At 43.0% G+C, this 22,107-nt stretch overlaps 3 protein-coding genes across 7 annotated transcripts in view; 2 read left to right on the forward strand and 1 right to left on the reverse strand.

Annotated features, from left to right (window-relative positions):
• LOC127535546 (zinc finger BED domain-containing protein 4-like) overlaps positions 1-10,684 on the forward strand; it is a 122,267-nt gene extending 111,583 nt beyond the window's left edge. Inside the window, exons 2-3 of one of the 3 annotated variants that reach the window (XR_007944373.1) lie at positions 56-233; positions 10,175-10,684. The gene's annotated coding sequence lies outside the window, so the exon portion shown is untranslated. The remainder of the gene's footprint in view (positions 1-55; positions 234-10,174) is intronic. The other 2 variants (XR_007944374.1, XM_051953862.1) reach the window with 2 other exon arrangements.
• Positions 1-12,582, reverse strand: part of LOC127535524 (zinc finger protein 883-like) — a 131,975-nt gene extending 119,393 nt beyond the window's left edge. For both annotated transcript variants that reach the window (XM_051953789.1, XM_051953787.1), the window contains exon 1: positions 12,223-12,582. In XM_051953789.1, the coding sequence (XP_051809749.1) occupies positions 12,223-12,427 (205 nt within the window). In that variant the 5' untranslated portion in view covers positions 12,428-12,582. The remainder of the gene's footprint in view (positions 1-12,222) is intronic.
• Positions 12,583-13,473: 891 nt separating this feature from the next.
• LOC110958296 (zinc finger protein 391-like) lies at positions 13,474-21,900 on the forward strand. 2 transcript variants are annotated; one of them, XM_022204762.2, is made up of 4 exons: positions 13,474-13,774; positions 15,583-15,924; positions 17,278-18,312; positions 20,740-21,900. In XM_022204762.2, exons 1-4 carry the CDS (start codon positions 13,576-13,578, stop codon positions 20,742-20,744), a joined length of 1,581 nt encoding a protein of 526 aa, XP_022060454.1. In that variant the 5' UTR covers positions 13,474-13,575; the 3' UTR covers positions 20,745-21,900. The 2 variants fall into 2 exon arrangements, with proteins under 2 accessions (XP_022060454.1, XP_022060453.1); XM_022204761.2 differs by having other exon boundaries at positions 13,475-13,774; positions 17,278-21,900.
• The last annotated feature ends 207 nt before the right edge of the window (positions 21,901-22,107 follow it).

Genomic DNA, 22,107 nt, shown 5'->3' on the forward strand with positions numbered 1-22,107 from the left:
CCTGCATGTCTTTGTGTGTCCCTTTTAACCAGATAAAATATTACTGCTTTTTTAGGTACAAAGATCGCTTTTTCTCAAACAGTGACACTGCTACAGAGGCCAAGGAGATGCTGATGCTGCGCAGGATGTCCACAGGAGAGGCAGACAAGCAGGAGGATCTTGGAGATCCACCTGTCAGAAAGCTTCGTAAGGTGCAAGCCAGCAGCAGTCTGGACAGTTTGATGAGATAGCAGGTGAGCGGGAATCAACATCACCGGGCCTTTCACCAGTGGAAGCTGCCATTCAGTTAGAGACATATCTTGGAGAGACCTGGGGCCTCATTTATAAAACATTGCGTAGGATCCATACTAAAGTTTGCGTACGCCGAAAATACGAAAAGGGCGTATGCCCCTCGCCCCTGATTTACAAAACTTTGCGTAAGCACAGCTGCATGCAATTTCTTGATAAATCACACACCAGCTGGAAGATTGCACAGGTGGATCCACCTCACATTCCGCCCACAACACACCCACATTTTACCATGAATGGTCAATGCAAAGTAACTCATGAATGTATCTGTATATAAATAAGCTGCTGATCCACGGCATTTCACGCAGCGCCCCCTGCAGTCTTTTCACTGCTGTGCATCAGGATGAATGAATCACGTGTTGACCCAGGCCACCCTGCCACTAAATTTGTTATGATCATGTCCGATGTACAAATAATTTGTAAACTGATTGAATGTACATTTTTTCGGTTCACATAGAGAAATTCATCTTCACTCGGGAGTTGTGGTGTGAAGCATGTGTGCCTGTACAGGGCTGATTAATGGTTGGACGCTCATCCCATTCGGCCGCATATGGATAAATAAACAAAATTCTTTACTTTTTTTTTTTTTTGCCTTTTTACTGTGATAGTTGCAGTGAAGAGTGACAGGAAATGGGGAGAAGAGTAGGAAGACATGCATAAAAGTGCCGCGGGCAGGAACCGAACCTGGGCCACTGCGTCGGAGACCACACCTACAAATGGATGAGCCATACAGGCGCCGGGTGATCAGTAAACAAAATTATTTCATAAAGATCACCGCACCGGCCCCAGATACCGGCCCTTCGGTCAAACGACCGAATGAAATAACGTTCAATCCGCTCCTGTTGATATATGAACATAGTTCTGCAAATACAGTCGTCGGCCGAATGGCGCACTATATGAACATCTACAACAATGAGGGTTTATGATTATCCGGCTCTACAAGTCTAATATGTGATAACAATAAAGGTTTGAGATCAATCTGGTTTCAATTCACCACTTCACCCTCCGGCACTGCCGTTCCTCTGTCTCCAAAATGTGCTTAAGCAAGCATCAAAGTTGGCGCACCGGTGCGCACATTCTCACGCCAAGTTTTTTTTAGAAATCACAACGAACACAGCGTACGCCACTTTCTACGCAAAGTTTGTGATTTACGCCCTGTTTTGTGCGTAAAGAAGCATCAAGCATCAAAGTTGGCGCACCGGTGCGCACATTCTCACACCAAGTTTTTTTTAGAAATCACAACGAACACAGCGTACGCCACTTTCTACGCAAAGTTTGTGATTTACGCTCTGTTTTGTGCGTAAAGAAGCATCAACAATCAAGGTTGGTGCGCACATTCTCACGCCAAGTTTGTTTTTATAAATCACAACCTTTGCGTAGAAAGTGGCGTACGCCACTTTCTAGCCCTGTTTTGTGCGTACGCAAGCTTTATAAATGAGGCCCCAGAACTGCTCGAGAGGAAAACCCTCTACAATACTGGGGGGCTCACAGAGTGCGATTTCCAATTCTGGCTCAAATGTCAAAGAGATACCCGTCAGCCCCATGCAGCAGTGTGGACAGTGAACGTCTGTTCAGCTCAGTGCCCCACATTGTTGATGAAAAACGCAACAGACTCACAGCTGAAAATGCAGAGAAGCTTCTTTTGATCAAAAAGAACCTGCCCCTCACTTACACAAAGTAAGTTTAATCATCACAGACAGATGCTGTGATGACATGTTGATCGCTTGAGATACTCAGCCAGTTTTATGTTGGTTCTTGAATGAATATTTTGAGTAAATGTTGAAGTTAAATATGTGGCAAAGCTGTTAAAACCACAGAAGCAGAAAGTCACAATTTTACACTCAGGTCTTTTGGTGATGTGTGACAGTGGAATGTTTAAAACACTTTTGTTAAATGCCAGCACTCAGTATGTGACAATGTTTTACTGGAATCTTACAATATGTGTGGCAGTGTAATGTTTATAAAAGCACTAATGTTGAATGTCAGTATATGACAATTTTGTTAAATTTTGTTTGTACTGCAGTGAAACTTGTGACAGTCACCCATGTACAAGAAAATCAAATAACAGACGATATCTGTGGAAAAATTAAAAAAAATAATCAAAATAACTATGTGTAATGGCGTAAGTACTCGGTATCGTGAGTACTCAAATCCAAGTACCCGTACACTACTCGTTTTGGAAAACAGTGGTATCGGTGCATCCCTAGTTTCTTGGTGTGGTTGGATTTTACCAGCAATTCTTTGAGGAATACTCATACATTAGTAGGCCCCTGTTTGCCCTGACGTCTGCCGTGAAGAGACCATGACACGCTAAAGGAAAAAGATGTTCATCTGTGACCAGAAAGTGCACTTCTGCTGACTGGACAACTGAATGTAGTGAAGCTTTTGTAAAGTTGAAACGGACTCTGTTGGATAACGCCACTCTAGATCACCCTGACTTCAGCAAGCCATTTTTGCTGTCCGTTGATGCCTCCTCCTTTGGCCTTGGTGCTGTGTTGTCTCAGCTAGCAGAGGTTGATGATGTTGCTCAACCTATAGCGTTTGCCAGCAAGTCTCTTAACTTTGCACAGTCTCGCCATCCAGCCCACAGACTGGAGTTTTTGGTGCTTAAATGGGCTGTTTGTGATAAATGCAGTCACTGGTTGAGAGCTCACTCTTTCATTGTGTGGACTGACAACAATCCACTGACCTACATCATCAGTAAGCCCAAACTCGATGCCTGTGAACAAAGATAGGTTGCGAAGCTTGCCCCTTTTGACTTTGACATCAAGTACATTCCAGGCCCTAAGGATGTAGTCGCGGATGCTCTCAGTCATGAGCCTTTTGCGCATCCAAGCATGCTCCATCATCTCACAAATGTCCCTTATGGTGCGCTCATGGAGGCAGCGAATGCTCTGAACTCTGTGTGCAGGATGTTTTTCACCATTCCTGTGATCCTCTAGCAATGCTACAGACGCATCATCAAGCAACTGTGGCGTCCAAAAATGTTGGGTCACAGGCTGTGGATTCGTGCATCTTGCAGCAGATGGTGTCTGCAGTTCTGGTTCGGTCTTTCGACCAAGAGCACCTGCTACCCCAAGTCTTCCTCCTGTCTCAGCTTGTTAAACCCATTCAACCTTCTGAGCTGTCTGAGGTTCGTCCCCTGCCGAGGGATAAATTGATGGCAATGCAGCGTGTTGATCTGTGTTTGAGCCATGTGCTTCAGTTTGTGGAGCGTCGGAGGCGCCCGTCTAGACGTGAACGTACACATGAACCAGCTGATGCTTTGCGCATCGTAAGGCATTGGGAAAAGCTCACAGTCAGATCAGGTGTGCTACCAAGGATGCCGTTACAGGGAGAAAGACGTACCGGTATGTTGTGCCCTTTGCACTGAAAGAGAGCGTTCTGAAGGGGGTACATGATGAGGCGGGGCATCAAGGCCAGAGACGGACGCTGTACCTGAGTAGGTGCTTTACCTAGTGCACTTTACTCAGGATTCAGCAAAATCTCACTGTCGAGACTGCAGCTAGTTCAGAACGCTGCTGCTCACCTTTTAACGGATCACAAAAATTCAATCGTGTAACTCCCATCCTCCAATCCCTCTACTGGCTCCCCATGCACCTCCATATTGATTTTAAAATTCTTTAAACTCCTAGGCTGCCTGTTGACTTGATGTTTGGGTCAGTTCTTCGAGATGACCGCATGGTGGACTATGACGCCTATGTGCAGTGCCTTAGGCGCGGTTTGGCCCAGGCTCTGAAAGTTGCTCAGATCTCTGCCACAAAACAGCAGCAGAAGCAAGCTGACCTTTACAACAGGAAGGTTAAGGTCCATGTGGATGTTGGAGACCGAGTCCTGTTGGCTAACAAAGGTGAACGAGGTAGAAGGAAACTGGCTGATCACTGGGAGAACCACCTCTACACTGCTGTGGGGAAGCATGATAACACTCATATCTTCAGGATCAGGAACTGTGCTACAGCGGAGGAAAAGGTGGTTTACAGGAACCTCTTATTACCCGTTAACTTCCTGCCTATTTCCATGAAGCCTGAGGTTGAGGATTTATGTGTCAGTGATCTGACCACAGAAGCTTCCAATGGCTCGCTGCTGAATGATGGTGTTGCAGGCTCTGTTACATTGCCTGTTTGTGACCCTGAGGACAGAACTGCCTCGTGGAGAACAGCTGACTGTTTCATGTGATGTTCCTGTGGCTGTTGACTCTGAGGGGACTGCTGACAGATCTGACTGCTCTGTTTCCTGTGACTTACCTGCTGAGACTTTTTGTCCTGACGACCAACCTGGGATCTGTTGCTACTGTGACAGCATGTACTGCGTAACCTTCTGTTGAGGGTTCTGTGGACAGGCCTGGTGTTGGACATGCTCTACTTACCTCTGCCTCCAGTAGCAGACTGCTAAGCACAATGACGAAGGATGGGAGAGTTGTCAGGGCTGTCGTGTGACTTATTCAACAGATGCACCAGAAGATTCTTAAAGTTATTTAATGTTCTTGTATACTGTATGTGGATTTGTGAAATGTGTTTATGATGTTTTATGGGGATCTGCTTTCTTTATGAAATGAACACCAATCTGTGAATTCTGCTAGTAGGATCCAGGTGATTTGTAATTGTACTGTGTTTATTATGGGATATCTGGCAACCTGACATGTACACAGGCATGTTTTTCCTATGAGTATTGAGAGGATTCACGACCCTTTTCTCATTCTAATTCTTCAGGAATGGTCATTGACTGGAACGCTTGATATCGGTAATGTGAACAGTACTGTATTGTTTTCTTTATCTTCCTCCATGCATTCTTGTATGTAGTTGATACCTGATATAGTGTTCCATGATGCTCTCACAGCGCATATCTGTTTTTTTTGTTTTCTTTATTTTTTTATTTTTGCTGTTCTTATGGTGATTTTGTTTTCATTGGGATGTGCAAGTGGAGATCAGTAGGGGGGAGTGTAGGAGTTAATGATTCCATTTGCCATCTCAAATTACATATTTGGTTCCCATGGTGACCACCGGAAATGGTGTGGACGCACACGTCCGGGCCCCTGCACACTTTTTATTTATCTTTTAACACAAAGAGGTTATACAGGGTGTTAACTGAGAATGGCATAGAGAATAACACAAAATGGAAACAACAACTTATTCATATTACAGTGCAAACACAAAGAGTCATATAAAGGGAGAATTACAACCATATGGTAACAGATCATATTCGTCCATATTGTGAGCAGAAGAGGATGAAATTCACTAATAATTAATAACATAAACAAATTTATATTAAATCAGGGAATTTTAAGTATTTAATACACAAGTCTGATATTTTTATGTCTTTGCTGTTTGATGATGATGTTATTGTATTAAAGTATTGTTTACGTTCATTTTCAAAGTATTTTCCATTTGTTTTTTTCTTTGCCCATTTTGTTTTGTGAATATGAAATTCACCCAGCATGATGATAAACTAACAAAAGGGAAAGATCGTGAGTTATGGAGGGATTTTCAAACTAAAAGAGGATGTGGCTCTCCTGGAGGCTGATCCTGTGTCTGGTTTTGTTCTGGATTAGGTTTTGTAGATGATTCCAGAGGTTTTTACTGTATGAGCATTGATAAAAGAGGTGGATGATGGTTTCTGGTTCTGTTTGGCAAAAGTCAGTTATAGTCTATATTTAATTTAAACCTCTCCGGGTTTTTTTTACGGATATACATTGTGACAGATTCTGTATGATATTTCTTTGACCTTATTGTGAACGAGCAGCTTCTCTCCAACCAGCCAGTTTATTTCCCCGTACAGTGAACTCCAGTCAGAGTTGGCTGCCGGTCGATTGGAGGGTTGAATGAGATTCCTGATGAATTTATTTGAGCAGACTTTGGTTGTTATCTGTGTTATGGATGAATAATTTGGCCTCATTTTTCTGAGTCAGAGGGTGGAACCTTTCAGGAGCTGCAGAATTTCTATTGGTATTGTGTTGGAAATTGTAGTGTATTCTGTTTGTGAGATTGTGAGATGGTATTTGTTAATAAACTGGTTGTACGGTAAGATTTGTCCTTTTTCGTCGATTAACTGATTGATCCATAATAGTCCCTGATCAAAGCAAGATATGTACAATTCGGTTTTGTTTCTGTGTAAGTTGTGTTGTTCCTGTGTAAGTTGTGTTGTTCCTGTATAAGTTGTGTTGTTCCTGTACGTGTTGTGTTGTTTCTGTATGTGTTGTGTTGTTTCTGTATAAGTTGTGTTGTTTCTGTACATGTTGTGTTGTTTCTGTATAAGTTGTGTTGTTCCTGTATAAGTTGTGTTGTTCCTGTACGTGTTGTGTTGTTTCTGTACGTGTTGTGTTGTTTCTGTACGTGTTGTGTTGTTTCTGTACGTGTTGTGTTGTTCCTGTATCAGTTGTGTTGTTCCTGTATAAGTTGTGTTGTTCCTGTATAAGTTGTGTTGTTCCTGTATAAGTTGTGTTGTTTCTGTACGTGTTGTGTTGTTCCTGTATAAGTTGTGTTGTTCCTGTATAAGTTGTGTTGTTCCTGTATAAGTTGTGTTGTTCCTGTATAAGTTGTGTTGTTTCTGTATCAGTTGTGTTGTTCCTGTATCAGTTGTGTTGTTCCTGTATAAGTTGTGTTGTTCCTGTATAAGTTGTGTTGTTCCTGTATAAGTTGTGTTGTTTCTGTACATGTTGTGTTGTTTCTGTACATGTTGTGTTGTTCCTGTATAAGTTGTGTTGTTCCTGTATAAGTTGTGTTGTTCCTGTATAAGTTGTGTTGTTCCTGTATAAGTTGTGTTGTTTCTGTACGTGTTGTGTTGTTCCTGTATAAGTTGTGTTGTTTCTGTACATGTTGTGTTGTTCCTGTATAAGTTGTGTTGTTCCTGTATAAGTTGTGTTGTTCCTGTATAAGTTGTGTTGTTCCTGTATAAGTTGTGTTGTTCCTGTATAAGTTGTGTTGTTCCTGTATAAGTTGTGTTGCTCCTGTATAAGTTGTGTTGTTCCTGTATAAGTTGTGTTGTTCCTGTATAAGTTGTGTTGTTTCTGTACGTGTTGTGTTGTTCCTGTATAAGTTGTGTCGTTCCTGTATAAGTTGTGTTGTTCCTGTATAAGTTGTGTTGTTCCTGTATAAGTTGTGTTGTTCCTGTATAAGTTGTGTTGTTCCTGTATAAGTTGTGTTGCTCCTGTATAAGTTGTGTTGTTCCTGTATAAGTTGTGTTGTTCCTGTATAAGTTGTGTTGTTCCTGTATAAGTTGTGTTGTTCCTGTATAAGTTGTGTTGTTCCTGTATAAGTTGTGTTGCTCCTGTATAAGTTGTGTTGTTCCTGTATAAGTTGTGTTGTTCCTGTATAAGTTGTGTTGTTTCTGTACGTGTTGTGTTGTTCCTGTATAAGTTGTGTTGTTCCTGTATAAGTTGTGTTGTTCCTGTATAAGTTGTGTTGTTCCACATGGAGCAGCTGGTAGTTAATCAGCCTCCAGGAGACCAACGCCTGTTTATGGAAGTCTGAGAACTGAATTGGTATTTTGTCTACTTTATTCTTACATTTCAGTAAAAAATGAATTCCTCCTAATTTTCTGAACACATAATTTTTATTGTATTCCACATTTTAACATTTTCTCTGATGAGGCGACATAACCAATTAATTCTGAACATATTATTCATAGTTTAAAACCCTCCATTTCCTCTCTGCTTACAGAGAATCTCTTTTTTAGATAATGGGCTTTATTTCTCCGTATGAAATTAAAAAGCATTTTATCCAGTTCTTTACATGTTTACAGGTAAATCCACTGACAAAGACATGGATACAGACCCTGATATTCCTTCAGCTTTAGCTAATAAAACTCTACCGTAAATGGACAAATCTCACATTAACCACATGTTAAACCTTTTCTTTACTTGGCTGATGATGGAGCTGAAGTTCAGATCAGATGGATTGGGTTGGTTGTTTACTGTCAGCCCAAGGTAAGTAACCGTGCTTCTGACAGGAATACCACAGACTTCTGGCAGGATACAAGTTTTCAGTGCAGCAGCAGATTTTCCTAAATTCACAGTGAACCCAGATCCATCAGAGAATTCTCTAATACAATTTACTGCTTTACTTACTTCTGTTTGCGTCTTAATAAAAATGACAGTGTCGTCTGCCAGCTGTGATATTTGAAATTCTCTGTCAAAAGCACAGATACCGTAGCCTAGCCACGCTAGACAACCCACGGCAACGAATTTAATTCTCTGCCAGGGTGAGTCTAGTTACCCTCCATAAGGCTCGAGGCTGGATGCTCCTAAAACTGGCCGGACCAATCACCATGAAGTGTAGAGTCAGAAGGCGGGCGTAGCTAAGTGACGACAGAGGCGTGACGATTCTGACAGAAACAACCGGCGCACAATAAACGGTTATCTTTGGACTCGGCTTTGGCCACAGCCCTTAAAGATTTGAAGCTAAAATTCAACTTGAAAGATAAACAAAGGACGGCACTGAAGTGTTTCATTGAGAAGAAAGACGTATTTGGACTTATGCCGACGGGATATGGCAAATCCTTAATATACCAGTTGGCTCCGCTGGTTGGGAAGCTAATGGGACTTAGCCACAATCCAGCGCTCTAGGAACTACGTCAGCCTATTCGTTGCACTGATTGGTTGTATACCTACCCAATTGCTGCAGAGAGATTTGAAAGACAACCTTTTAGCCCGCCTCCCTCCCTGTCGAGAGTTCCTAGACCCTTGTGTCTTAAGAGCTGGGTCTAGCGTGGCTAGGCTAGTAGTTTGTGTTAATTTGTGGTCTTTTAGACAGGTTTATCCTAATTGAAATTGCTTTATGGTCTGTGAAAATAGTGGGTTTAATCTCTGTTCTCTCTACATTATCAGTTATGCCGGCTGAGAGCAGCCAGAAGTCAGTACGAGGCTGTAAGGATTTATCTTTATTACTCCATGTATACCTTTTATCATCTGGATGTTTATGCCTCCAGATGTCAGTTAACTTTAACCTGTTACAGAAGTTATCTAACTCATTCATTGCTCCTTTATTTTTGATCGGGAGTCTATCAGTTCCATCTTTCATAACTGTATTAAAATCCCCACCCCAGATAATCTTAGCTAAAGGAAATGTTGACAACCGTCCATTGATTGCATCTTCTGTAGCCAGAAATAAGTGAACATTTTCTTTTTTATTACTGGTTGCATAGATGTTTACCAAAATAAATTGTGAGTGATCTGTGTTTAGTAACAACATAATCCACCGTCCCTTATCATCTGAAAGCTGTTTAATAATTTGGCCTTTCAAGTTTCCTTTTAGGACAGCGCCCCCTGCTGACTTGTTTGTACCAAATGAAAACCAGATGTCTTTCCTCCATTGATTTTTCCAGAATAAACTGTCTGGCTTTTCGGCATGCGTTTCTTGGATGAAGTAAAAATCTGCTGGTTTCCCTGACAAAACAAAAACACCACTTTCCTTTTTAAATCATTTCTAATCCTCCTCGAATTTATGGACAAAACAGAAATAGACATGACTGGACTAAGGACTTAAAAACACAAACAGAACAAACAAACAGAATCTGGATCCTCTCTTAGGTCGAGATAAAAGATAAAGCTGCACCCTCTCAGTGTTAAGCCACAGGGCTAAACCAAAATGTTGCTCTGTGTAGTTAGTAATATCTATTCAGTATTTTAGTAAAGAACCAAGAAAAGCTTTAGTGTATACAGAGAGGAGGTCAGAGCCCTGACATCTTAGTGTCCTGACCTCCGTCTGAATGTCAGCAAAACTAAGGAGCTGATAGTGGACTACAGGAAGAGACAGAGGGATGAACACGCCCCCTCTCTCCATCAACGGGACTACGGTAGAGAGAGTCAGCAGCTTCAGGTTCCTCGGGGTTCACATCAGTGAGGACCTGTCCTGGTCACACCACACTGACAGCGGCTCTTCTTCCTCCGCAGGATGTGGAGGCTCAACATGGACTCCAGAATCTTCTGCAGCTTCTACAGGTGCACCATAGAAAGTATCCTGACCGGCTGCATCACCTCCTGGTACGGCAGTTGCACCGTCCTCAACCGTAAGGCTCTACAGAGGGTGGTGAAGACTGCACAGCACCAGGACGATGCTGCCATCCATGGAGGAGCTCTACACCCAGATCATTAGGGACTCTCACCACCCCAGCCACAAACTGTTCTGCCTGCTGCCTTCTGGCCGTCGGTACCGCAGCATCGGTGCCCACACCAGCAGGCTCAGAGACAGTTTCATCCCCCAGCCCATAAGACTTTTAAACTCCAAATAACCTGAACATTTTGCACAACCCCTCATTTGCACATTTTATACTATTCTGTCTATCTTGATTGTTGTGTGTTCTTTTTGCACTGTTATTGGGAATGAGAGACGCAAGCCTTTCACTGCCAGTAATTGTTTTACGTAATTTCTAGTATGTGAAAATAAAACTCTTGAATCTTGGATCTACAGCATTGTGTTTACATGTGTGTCATAGTTTCTATACTTAATGTGATCTTACATTTTCCACCGAATGAGGGCCTTCAAGCGTTTCCATCTGCAGCCGTTCAATTCGTTCAATTGCAGCAGAAATGAGGGCGTTGGTGACGTGCCCGTCATCGTCCTCCACGCTGGCTAAAGTTTTTCATTCTTTAGATGGCCTGTTAGGTTGGATGGCAGTGCCTGAAGCATCTGTAGTTAAAGTTTTCTTGAGCTCCTCGTCCATTTTTTCCAATTGTTCGTCCATAACTTTTCTCGCATAAGAGTGTATATCCTGAATATTACTCATAATTATCCAAAAACAGAAAATAAAGTCCAAATGAGGCTTGTGTCGCCAAAGTGCGGCGTTCAGGCTCACCCACACAGGTGCGTTCGTTTAGCCCAATCAGCACAGCGGCTCCATTTCTTGGTTTTAAACCTCTTTAAAAGTTTCTTTTGGTCTTTCAGTCCTTCTCAGTAAAGTCTTTGCAGCTTATTAAAGCCCTTTCGAGGTAAGGCAAATGTCAGTTTACCGAGTTAGGTGCATTACGGTTTCTCACACAACCGGCATGCTCGCAGCTGGCTCTGGGTCAACATCCAAAGAGTCTGCCGTATCTACTCTTCATATCTGTGCCCTGCAGACTTGGGGTGTGTTCCCCACATTACGGTCTCAGTCTGCTGTGTCCGGTTGCCGTGGTAAGATGACCAGTTTAAGCTCCGCTAGCAAAATGCTAATTAAGTTTAACCTCCGTGCTGAATAAATTGTTTTGTGTTTCTAGCATTATCTGGAGGTTACCACGTGCACGACTGTCAGACTAATATCAGTGTTTTACCAGCTCCTGCAAATAAACGGCGGATTTGAAGCCAATAGGGAGGATGCTCCCAGTCTGATTATCTACACAATGCAAGAGAGAGGACACAACCACTACACATGCTTCTTCTTCTTCTTTTCAGCTTTTCCTTTCAGGGGTCTCCACAGTGAATCAATTGCCTCCATCTAACCCTGTCTGCTGCATCCTCTTCTCTCACACCAACTACCTTCATGTCCTCTTTAACCACATCCATAAACCTCCTCTTTGGTCTTCCTCTAGGCCTCCTGCCTGGCAGTGGGAAACTCAGCATCCTTCTACCAATATATTCACTCTCTCTCCTCTGGACATGTCTGAACCATCTCAGTCTGGCCTCTCTGACTTTATCTCCAAAGCCTCTAACATGTGCTGTCCCTCTGATGGACTCATTCCTGATCCTATCCATCCTGGTCACTCCCAAAGAGAACCTCAGCATCTTCAGTTCTGCTACCTCCAGCTCTGCCTCCTGTCTTTTCCTCAGGGACACTGTCTCCAGACCAAACAACGTGGCTGGTCTCACCACAGTTTTGTAAACCTTTCCTTTCATTTGAGCTGAAACTCTTCTATCACACCTGACACTTTTCTCCAGCCCTTCCAGCCTGCCTGTACACGCTTCTTCACCTCTTTTCCACACTACAACCACTACACATGCTATAAGTGGAATTCTTCATACACACCTATGGGCTGTAAGGGGATGTGTGGTTTCCAGATGACATCCAGCAGTCTGCGCTGACGATCGATCTCCTCCTGGTACTGGACGATGGTTTTTTCAAACTCTGTGAATATTTCTCCAGCAGCAGCAGCTAGTCTGTCGCTGATCAACTCTCTCAGATACTCAACTGAACGCATCGTTACTTTCTCGCTCTGATATTTCTCATTCATACTATAATACAGCCGTTTTATAGCTCAGTCCACACAGCAGTGAAGCTAACTCTGCTCATGCTTCTTTGTTTACATCCGCCGGGTGTCACACTGTGAAGTTCCGGCAGAAACACTGACTTACTTTCTTCTTCCTCATTGAATTAGACGGACTTGACGCGTCACTGGCGTATTGCTGCCACCTACTGGATGTTACTCACAGTCCTTAGAGAATCCTCCATATTTTCTTATGCAGTCCTGTGGTCATGAGAAAGTTCAGAAGTTTCTTCATATTTGTCCACTCCTCCATGTTAAGTAGAAAGCAAAGATTAAAAACAGTTCGTCCAGCTGCTCCTAGTCTCTAATGTTTCTTCTGTTGGCACATATATATATATATATATATATATATATATATATATATATATATATATATATATATATGTCATTGTGTCTGCGTATATATGTCTATGAGAAGCTGCAGCAGAACAACAACAACAGAATATTATAACAATTAGTACTACTACCAGGATTTACCAGTGAGAGTGAGGATATTCAGCTGGGATAAATATTGAAATTTTGAAGTAGATGGTTTGTTCTGACAGCTTTCTTATTTTTACAGTCTTTAATTGTAGCAACGTATTGCTGCAGTTCCAAAACAAAGAGATCAGCATTTGGTTTGACATCTGTCCATTTTTTCTTATGAATGTTAAATTTCCCAAGCATCAGGATTAGTTGTACAAAAAAGACTGTGTCATTGTCTAGGTTTTCTTCAGAATAAATAACAATGTCCCTTTCTTGCAGAAGAATGACTTGTCCTGTTATTGTCCTTATAGAATGCTCTACATCGGTCCAGAATGCTTTTGAAAATTCACATTGATAAAGGTATTGGTGGTATTCATTTGATATTGGTGGTTTTCTCTTTTGATTTGTTCAGTTTTTTTCTGTTTGTTTGTTTGTTTTTTCTTTCTTTTTGGGGGAGGGGGGTGATTGTGGATGTTTGTTTGTCTGTATGTATATATACTGTATATATGCTCTGTCTGAGGCAATAATAATAAAAAAAAGAACAACAAAAGTAAACGAAGAAGAAGCAAGACAAGCAGCAGCACCACAGAAGAAGAACGAGGAGGAGGAGGAGGTCCGGTGTGTCTGAGCTGCAGGACTTGGCGTCTCCGATGAACCTCTGGATGTCTGCAGTCAGGATGAGTTCGGTCCAGAAGCTCAGGGATGTGGTCAGGGAGCGGCTGGTCGCTGCTGCTCAGCAAATCTACACCGAGTTTGAAAAAAGCGTCTTCCGGTTGGAGGAGGAGCTGGACCATCAACGGAGACTGCTGGAGCTCACCTGGAGACCACCGAGGAGCTGCCAGGATCCAGGTGAGTCCACGCAGAACCCACAGAGTGAGGAGGACACGGGAGAAGGCAGCAGGACGAGCAGCAGGCAGCTAACGGGCTAACAGGCTAACATGCTAACGGGCTAACAGCTGACAGCAGGCCGGGTTCTGGTCTCCTCAGGGTTCTAAACTAGAACCCGTCCAGATGTTTTGTTAGACACAGCAGCGACAACAGGTGGATCTCCTGGTTTATCATCCAGCAGCAGATTAGAAAACATAAAGGCAGAGTTCTGGACAGAATAAATACTGAAGCTAACATCTGTGATGGTCTGCAGGAGGAAAATACAAACATCTGTCCAGATGTCCTTTGTCTGCCTGTGATCATCGAGTTCCATCGTCCATTGATATGTGGATTGTTTAAGGAGGAATACATCAGTTCTTCCTGCTTTACAGAATGAGTGGTTAGATAGAAGATCTCTGGTTCATGTCCCAGCATTCCTGAGATACTTCTGCATGGAGTCTCCAGGTTCTCCCTGCTGGGTTCTCCAGGTTCTCCCTGCTGGGTTCTCCATGTTCTCCCTGCTGGGTTCTCCATGTTCTCCCTGCTGGGTTCTCCAGGTTCTCCCTGCTGGGTTCTCCATGTTCTCCCTGCTGGGTTCTCCATGTTCTCCCTGCTGAGTTCTCCAGGTTCTCCCTGCTGGGTTCTCCATGTTCTCCCTGCTGGGTTCTCCAGGTTCTCCCTGCTGGGTTCTCCAGGTTCTCCCTGCTGGGTTCTCCAGGTTCTCCCTGCTGGGTTCTCCAGGTTCTCCCTGCTGGGTTCTCCAGGTTCTCCCTGCTGGGTTCTCCAGGTTCTCCCACAGTCCAACAACATGCTGAGGATCATCAGTGATTCTAGATGATCTGTAGGTGTGAATGTCTCTGTGACAGACTGTTACCTGTCCAGGTGAACCTTCAGCCTCAGTCAGCTGGGATAGACTCCGCCCCCCATGACCCTGATGAGGATAAATGATGGATGTTTAATAAAATGTGTTTATTTTGGTCTTCAGATTTCTTGATTTATTTATGAGCCACAGATAAAAGTTCAGCATCATGGAGCAGTAAAGACCCCAGAAACCCTCAGAGACGTTCCTCTTTGTTCTTCAAACCGGTGAACAGTTAGTTCATGAAAAAGGTCCTCAGATAATCAGTGAATTAAAGCTGCAGGCCTGATTAAAGTAGACGTTTCTTTGGTCACAGTCATTCAGTTTAAACGTTCAGCTGAAGCACAAACATCTCCTCCAGAGAAGCTCCTTTTCTTTTGTCTGTTGTATTTAGTGTGCAGTGGACTGTTTCTGTCAGGTTTCTACAGCGGTGGTGTTACGGTGAGAACTGAATCTTCTCAACAGTAAAACAGTCTCATCGTGAAAGCACGGTTCACTATCAGCTGCTGCTTCGGTTTAGACTGTTTTCTACTGTCTGGACCGTCTCCAGACCATAGTGCTGCCGGGTTTCTGGTCCCAGTGGACTCCTGGGTGTCTGCTGTGATGTCCAGGTCAGTGATGGGGATCTTCCATCCAACACGGTGATTATCAGAGAAACTGCATTTAGACGTTTTCTACTGATTCTTCAGCCTGAGTTAAACTAGAAAACCTCTGGATGTTTGTTTTCTTCCTCCTCTGCACCTTCCTTTGGAGGTTTTCCAGACAAGTCCAAATGGTAGGAGAGTCCTGGTGGACCCAGAACTTCTTGAAGGGCTTACCTTGGACCTCCAGGAGGAGCTGGAAGTCTTCTCTGGAAGGAGGACGTCTTTTTAACTGGCAGTCTGACTCACTGAGGTACTAACCTCTTTCTTATGTCCTTTTTTGACTGCAGACTTTCCAGAGGAGGAGGTTCTCTCTGAGCAGCATCTCTGTAACCAGCAGAGGAACTCCAGGTTGGACCAGGAGGACCAGGAGGACCAGGAGGACCCTCAGCCTGTACAGGTCAAAGAGGAACAGGAGGAGGTCTGCCCCAGTCTGGATGGATCACAGCTGGTACCAAACCAGGAGACGTACTCCTTTATGCTGCTCCAGTGCAGGTCCAAATGTGAAGAATTCTCTGCAGAAATATTCAGAATCTTTGAAAAAACCATCGTTTGGTACGAAGAGGAGCTCGATCGGCGGCGCAGAATGCTGGATGTCCTCTGGAAACCCGACATGACGTCTGACGCAGCAGGTATGAGTAAAACGAGTCCAGCAGGACGTCATCAGAGCGCTGCGTTACGTCTGGCTTTAGGTTAACTTTAGTAAACGGCGTTAGTGCTTCTGCTTTGTAAACATTAAGTCAGACTGCAGCAGTGTTTCCTTTAAACTACTGACCTGGGGTGATTGGGCTTAAGATTCAGGTTTTCATGTTGATCTGTGTCTGTAGGACTTTGGATAGTTTCTGAGTAACCGTTCCTGTGTGGCAGCAGAGCTGTGAGCGTTCTGTCCACATCCTCACAGCTCCACCAGCCTTCAGCTTCCTCTGCTCACATCAGCTGATGCTTTAAAAAGGTTTTCCTGGAACCAAATTCCAAATGAGCGGCCGTTTTTTTTAAAAGTATCTAAAATTCTGCTGTTGGAACATTTAATGTGTTGTTTTTCTAATGTTTTAATTAAATACTATAAGTTTTTTCTTTCTTTCTTACACAGAAATGTGGTTCTATGATTCCAACAAATTTCTACTGTTAATATAAAATATTTTGACCCCCGATAGAAACGTCTTTTATCTCAGTTTATTTGACAAGAATCTACAAAAAGACTCTTCCCTGTCAGAGATAAACGGGTTTTCTTCAGAGGAATTTAGTCTGACAGTTCATTACTTGTGAGGTCAGTGATGGTAGGACAGAGACTGCTGGATGTGGAGGTCCAGTCTGTGGTGGATCAGAACTCCTGGATGGAACCATGGAGGCTAAAGAACACACTGCAGAACCTCACATCTCACCAAGTCTGTTTGAGTCTAAATGTGTCATCCCACTGGATTGAAAGAGACATTTCAGCAGACGGAGGGCCGAGTTTGAAGACCAATAAATACGCAAAATAAATGTCTTGTTAAGTCAAACAATCTTTAAATTATCTTCTTTTGAGTTGTTTTTTACAAGAAAACTCAAAGTAAGTTTAAAACATCTCACATTAGGAGGCTGAATGAAAGCAAAAATCTAATTTTGAGAGAAAAAAATGTTTTGTTTTTTTTTTTGTTTTTTTTTTAAGCATGTCTGGGTTATTTTAAGACACCTAAGCCTGACAGTCCTGGTAAAATATCGCTTAAAATAAGTTTCCCAGCTAATTTTAAGATCTTAATATTCTAAATATCACATCTTATTTCCAGAAGTCTTACCAAGGCGTTTTTCACTTCTTCTATGGGCAGATTGTTTCACTTATTTCAGGGTAAACGTTTTTTGAAATAAGTTTTATTTTCTTGTTTTTAGAAGGCATTTTTCCAGTGCACTCACCCTCTGCTCTCAAACAATTACTTTCATTTTTCACCCTGAAAGGTTTGAACTAGCTCAGCTGCAGACAGACTGACAGACGTTTGTTTTCCCTGCAGACCTCCCTCAGAAACATCTCTATGTGCAGCAGCAGCTCAGCAGCCAGGAGAAGAAGTCCAGTCTGGACGAGGAGCAACCAGAACCTCCACAGATGAAGGAGGAGCAGGAGGAGCAGCTTGGACTGAAGCGGGAGACGGATGCCTTTATAGTGACTACTGTTGATGAAGAAAGTGAAGCAGACAGTGAGCAGCTCCTCTCTCACTGCTCTGCTGCAGCTCAGAGTCCAGATCAGGAAGGAATGAAGCCTGCAGACTCGGAATCAGCTGGAAACACGGAGCTGAAGCCAAAGAAGAGACGTGACAGAAACAGCAGCAGCGTGGACGGTCCTCCCGTGTTAGAGAGCGGCTGTGATGCTGACACACCAAAAAAGACTTTAACATGTGACTTCTGTGGAAAAGCCTTTAAACATAAGTCCAATTTAAAGATACATCAGAGGATCCACACAGGTGAGAAGCCGTTTACCTGTGAAACATGTGGAAAAAGTTTCAGTCAGAGTAATCATCTGATCGTTCACATGAGAATCCACACGGCCGAGAAACCGTATTCCTGTACCACCTGTGGGAAGAGGTTTCCAGACCCTTCAGCATTTAAGAGGCACACAGCAGTCCACACAGGTGAGAAGCTCTACACCTGCAGCATCTGTGAGGTGAGTTTCAGCTACAGCCAGTCCCTCAAAGTCCACATGAGGACTCACACAGGTGAGACACCGTACCTGTGTAACATCTGTGGGAAGAGGTTCAGCCACCTGTCAGCCTTTAAAGCGCATACAACCGCTCACACAGGAGAGAAGCTGCATTCCTGTCAAACCTGTGGGAAGAGTTTCAGCCAAAGCGGTGATCTGAAAGTCCATGTGAGGATCCACACGGGTGACAAGCCGTACCCCTGTGGAACCTGCGGGAAAAGGTTTTCTTCCACATCAGCCGTTAAAAAACACACAATGATCCACACCGGAGTGAAGCTGTTTTCCTGTGAGACCTGCGGGAAAAGCTTCAGTCAAAGGGGGAATCTGAAAGTCCATTTGAGAATTCATGCAGGTGAGAAGTCGCTGTCCTGAAACATTAGAAGAAGAAATAATCAGAGAACTGCGGCTGGAACACGTCCAGTGATGATAGAAAGTATTCAAGGTCCTTACAGGTTTGCCTCTTTTATTTCTTTAGATCACGGTCAGTTTGACTTTTTTGACAAGAATTTACAAAACAGACTCGCATGTCAAAATGAAAACAGATTTCCACTAAATAATGTCAGTACATATAAACCATAAACCAGTGACTCCATCAGTGTTCTCCTTCCAGTCAGGATCTAGTAGATGAACCTTCAGGTCCATCATGGATCCTGTTGGTCTCCATCAGTCTGAACATCTGAACTTTCTCCTCCTTCTTTATAAACTGTTAAACTCTGTCAGGTTCCTCAGGGATCCTGACCTACAGAACCTTTCAGGTCCAGACTCTAGTTCTCAGCTGGATGGAGGTCTGGACTCTGACTCCTCCAGAACTTCTACCTTGTTGTCTTCCAACACCTCTGAGGATCTTTGTTTGCTTCGACTCATCATCTGGATCTTCTCCACGTCTCAGTTCTCTTCAGACTGCATCAGGTTGTCCTCCAGGATTTATTTACCCTCTACCTTTACCAGCCTTCCAGGGCCTGCTGCTGAGGAACATCATGATGCTGCCACCACCATGCTTCACATCATGATGCTGCCCCCACCGTGCTTCTCAGTGGGGATGGTGGGTTTGTGATGATGTTCAGTGTTTGGTGTCCATCAAACATATCATCTAGTCTGATGGATATAAAGCTCCATCCTGGTCTCCTCAGACCAAATAACCTTCTTCCAGGTGTCTTCAGAGTCTCCACATGTCTTCTGGTGAACTCTAGTCCAGATTTAATTGGAGCTTTTTCCATCAGAGTCTTTCTCTTTGTCTCCATGAAGCTTTGACTGGTGAAGAACAGACAACAGTTGTTGATGAACAGTCTGAAGCTGGAACTCCTTCAGAGGAGTCATAGAGTCTTTGTGGCCTCCCTCTCTCGTCTCTTTCTCCTTCAGAGGAGTCATAGAGTCTTGGTGGCCTCCCTCTCTAGTCTCTCAGGTCTTGAGGACGTCCTGCTCTAGTCAGATTTATTCATGTTCCATCTTCTTCCATTTCTTAATGATGGATTTAACTGGACTCCAGGAGATCTTCAGGAACTTTAAATGTTCTTGTATCGTCCTGACTGATGCTTTCCAACAACCTTTCCTCAGAGTTTCTTGGTTCTTCGGTCTTCATGGTGTAGTTCTATCCAGGAGTTCTGATCCACCAGAGACTGGACCTTCAGATCCAGGAGTCTTTATCCTCCAATCACTGACCTCAGATCAATCATTACTGACTGATGACTTCTTGCATTCCCTGGCAGCTCCTTTGTTGACTGTGGAGAACAGTAAATGGTCTTTACTTGTTGCATTTTATTTCCCTGGTGTTTCTTTAAGCATCTTACAGAGTTTCTCATTCACAGCTACCAGGTGAGTCATCCAAAGGGAGGACCACTTCTTTTACATTTTATATTTAATTTAATGTTTAATTTGCAGACATCAGTTTTAACTTTGACATGAAAAAATGTTTTATGATAAATTATTGTCCAAATCAAGACCAATTAACCATGATTCAATGTTGAGAAGCAATAAAAGAGGAAAACTACCGAACTAGCTGAATGCTTTGTTTAAACACCGTAGAGACCTCCTCAATCTTCTCGTAGCCGTGCTGTCGTCCGCCCTCTTTAGTAAACTAACAGTAAGATGTGGTGAACATCACAGTAAGATAACCAAAGCCACGATCCTTTCCTAAGTACCTAAATACTAAAATAAAAGTAAAGTCAGTGAGTGAAATAAAAAGACAAAACAAGAGTTCAGCTAAAACTCCGGCTTCAGTGACAATAGGAGTCAAACTCTGTTTGCCTGGCTGAGTGTCCATGAACCTCTGTAGGTTCCACCATCATTAATGAGCCTCTGATGACCTCCTGAGCCTGGTAGAAGATGGAGGAGGTCCCTATGTGCTGATAGGCCTCCCCACATCATGATGATGATGCCACCACCATGCTTCATGGTAGGATGGTGTGGAGGAGGTTCCTGTTTCTGGGAGTAATATCCATTTAATGTTCTGATGACGTCCTGAACAGGTGGTCTGAATGTGCAGTAAATGTTTTCACACTGGGAATGAACCAGATCATGTTCCAGGTTGATCTGGAACGAGTCCTCGTCTTCAAACAGAGCCGTGGTTCAGAGAAGAGGCTCAGATCAAACTGAGATGTTCGGACCATGAGTCGGATGTGAAGGATCTCTGCATATGTACAGGGCGTCCCAGAAAATGTGACATCATGTCACAGGCCAATAATTTTGGCAATTCTTGTTGAATTAACCTCAGATTTTCACAGAATGTACAGAAACAGATGAAGATTTTATATGTAATGTTTAATTTTTGTTCTGTTTTCAGGTTGAGCCACGCTGTTCAGTTCCAGAGAGGAGTCATCCTGGAACATGCTGATGTGGATCCTTTAGCCCTGCAGAAGCAGCCTTCCTCTTCACATTTTTGGTACCAAATCCAAATTTGTTTGCCAGCTGTTGAAGTTTTTCCAAGTTTTGCATTGAAGACATGCTGCACAGTTTGGGTGACTGTGTGAGCATATTCCAAAGTGACTTCTCTCTGGGAGTGAACGGCATGGCTCAACCTGAAAACAGAACAAAAATAAAACATTTAATATGAAATCTTGATCTGTTTCTGTACATTCTGTGAAAATTTGAGGTTATTTCAACAAGAATTGCCAAAATTATTGGCCTGCGAAATGATGTCACATTTTCTGGACACTCTGCATAAATAAGTAAATCTGTAGAGTACCTTCAGACTGGACAGCTGGCGTGGAGGTTTACTGCCTGCCTCGCTCTGATTGGTCTGATTCCAGCAGACTGCAGTCAGACGAGATCAAACATCTGCTGGATTTATGCTGAATCTGACAGAAGGACGTTGCATTTTACTTCTTGGTTGTTGTTTTTTTAGCCTGCTTTTGTTTATAGTTTGAAAAAGGAAGCGCACCAGGTTAGCTTGTTGCTTATTAGCTTGACGGCTATCACAGAATTCCATCAGATCGCTACCAAACTGTAGACGCCTCCTGAAAGGTGGAAAAGTCTCCGAATGTCCTTCTTCTTTTGTAAACGCAGCGTCCTAGCCGTGGTTAAAGCTGTAAATACCATGAAGACACCAGAGGACTTCTCCTGTTCATCTCCTCCAGGTCTTTGTCCTCTCAGCTGAACTCTGAACTTTACAGACAATCATCACTGGTGTATTCTGCCTTATTTCCTGTCAGATTCTGGTTTGTCAGTTTTGTCATTTGTTTCCTCCTGTCGAGTAAAATCCGATGTGTTCAGAGCTTGTTGTTGCTTTTTATATTTCTTTGTATTTTAATATTTTTTGAAGGCAACACTACCACATTGTAGAAGAAGCTCGGTGTAAATGGAACCATATTCATAAACACAAAATGATTTTTGTAGCCAAACGCATCGTCAGCATAAATGTTGGTATTTAACACCGTGATCATCATCATTATTAAAGGAACGAGCACTTTTAATAAACACAGCTGAAAGATTTCACTGATCCAGACCTGTGTCCACAGTCTTTGGTTTGATAGATACTTTATGATGTGGTCTTCATTGAGGAGATGCCGTGAAATGATGCTTTCCTTCCTCCTGGTTGTAGCTTTAAGATACATCATAATTTCACCAAGAGAATCAAAGATATACAACTGCATTTGACATGTTTGTAGGTTCTCTGAGTTGATCCATTTCGCTGTGAAAACCTAAATATATT

Source organism: Acanthochromis polyacanthus, chromosome 9, assembly GCF_021347895.1.
Source record: "Acanthochromis polyacanthus isolate Apoly-LR-REF ecotype Palm Island chromosome 9, KAUST_Apoly_ChrSc, whole genome shotgun sequence".
NCBI lineage: Eukaryota > Metazoa > Chordata > Actinopteri > Pomacentridae > Acanthochromis > Acanthochromis polyacanthus.

Bases quoted from the DNA above. Each gene is read 5' to 3' on its own strand.
- LOC110958296 (XM_022204761.2), top strand. From the start codon at position 13,576: ATGAACCTCTGGATGTCTGCAGTCAGGATGAGTTCGGTCCAGAAGCTC. The intron at 13,775-15,582 runs GTGAGTCCACGC...TTTTGACTGCAG, and splicing joins GAGGAGCTGCCAGGATCCAG to ACTTTCCAGAGGAGGAGGTT. The intron at 15,925-17,277 runs GTATGAGTAAAA...TTTTCCCTGCAG, and splicing joins CATGACGTCTGACGCAGCAG to ACCTCCCTCAGAAACATCTC.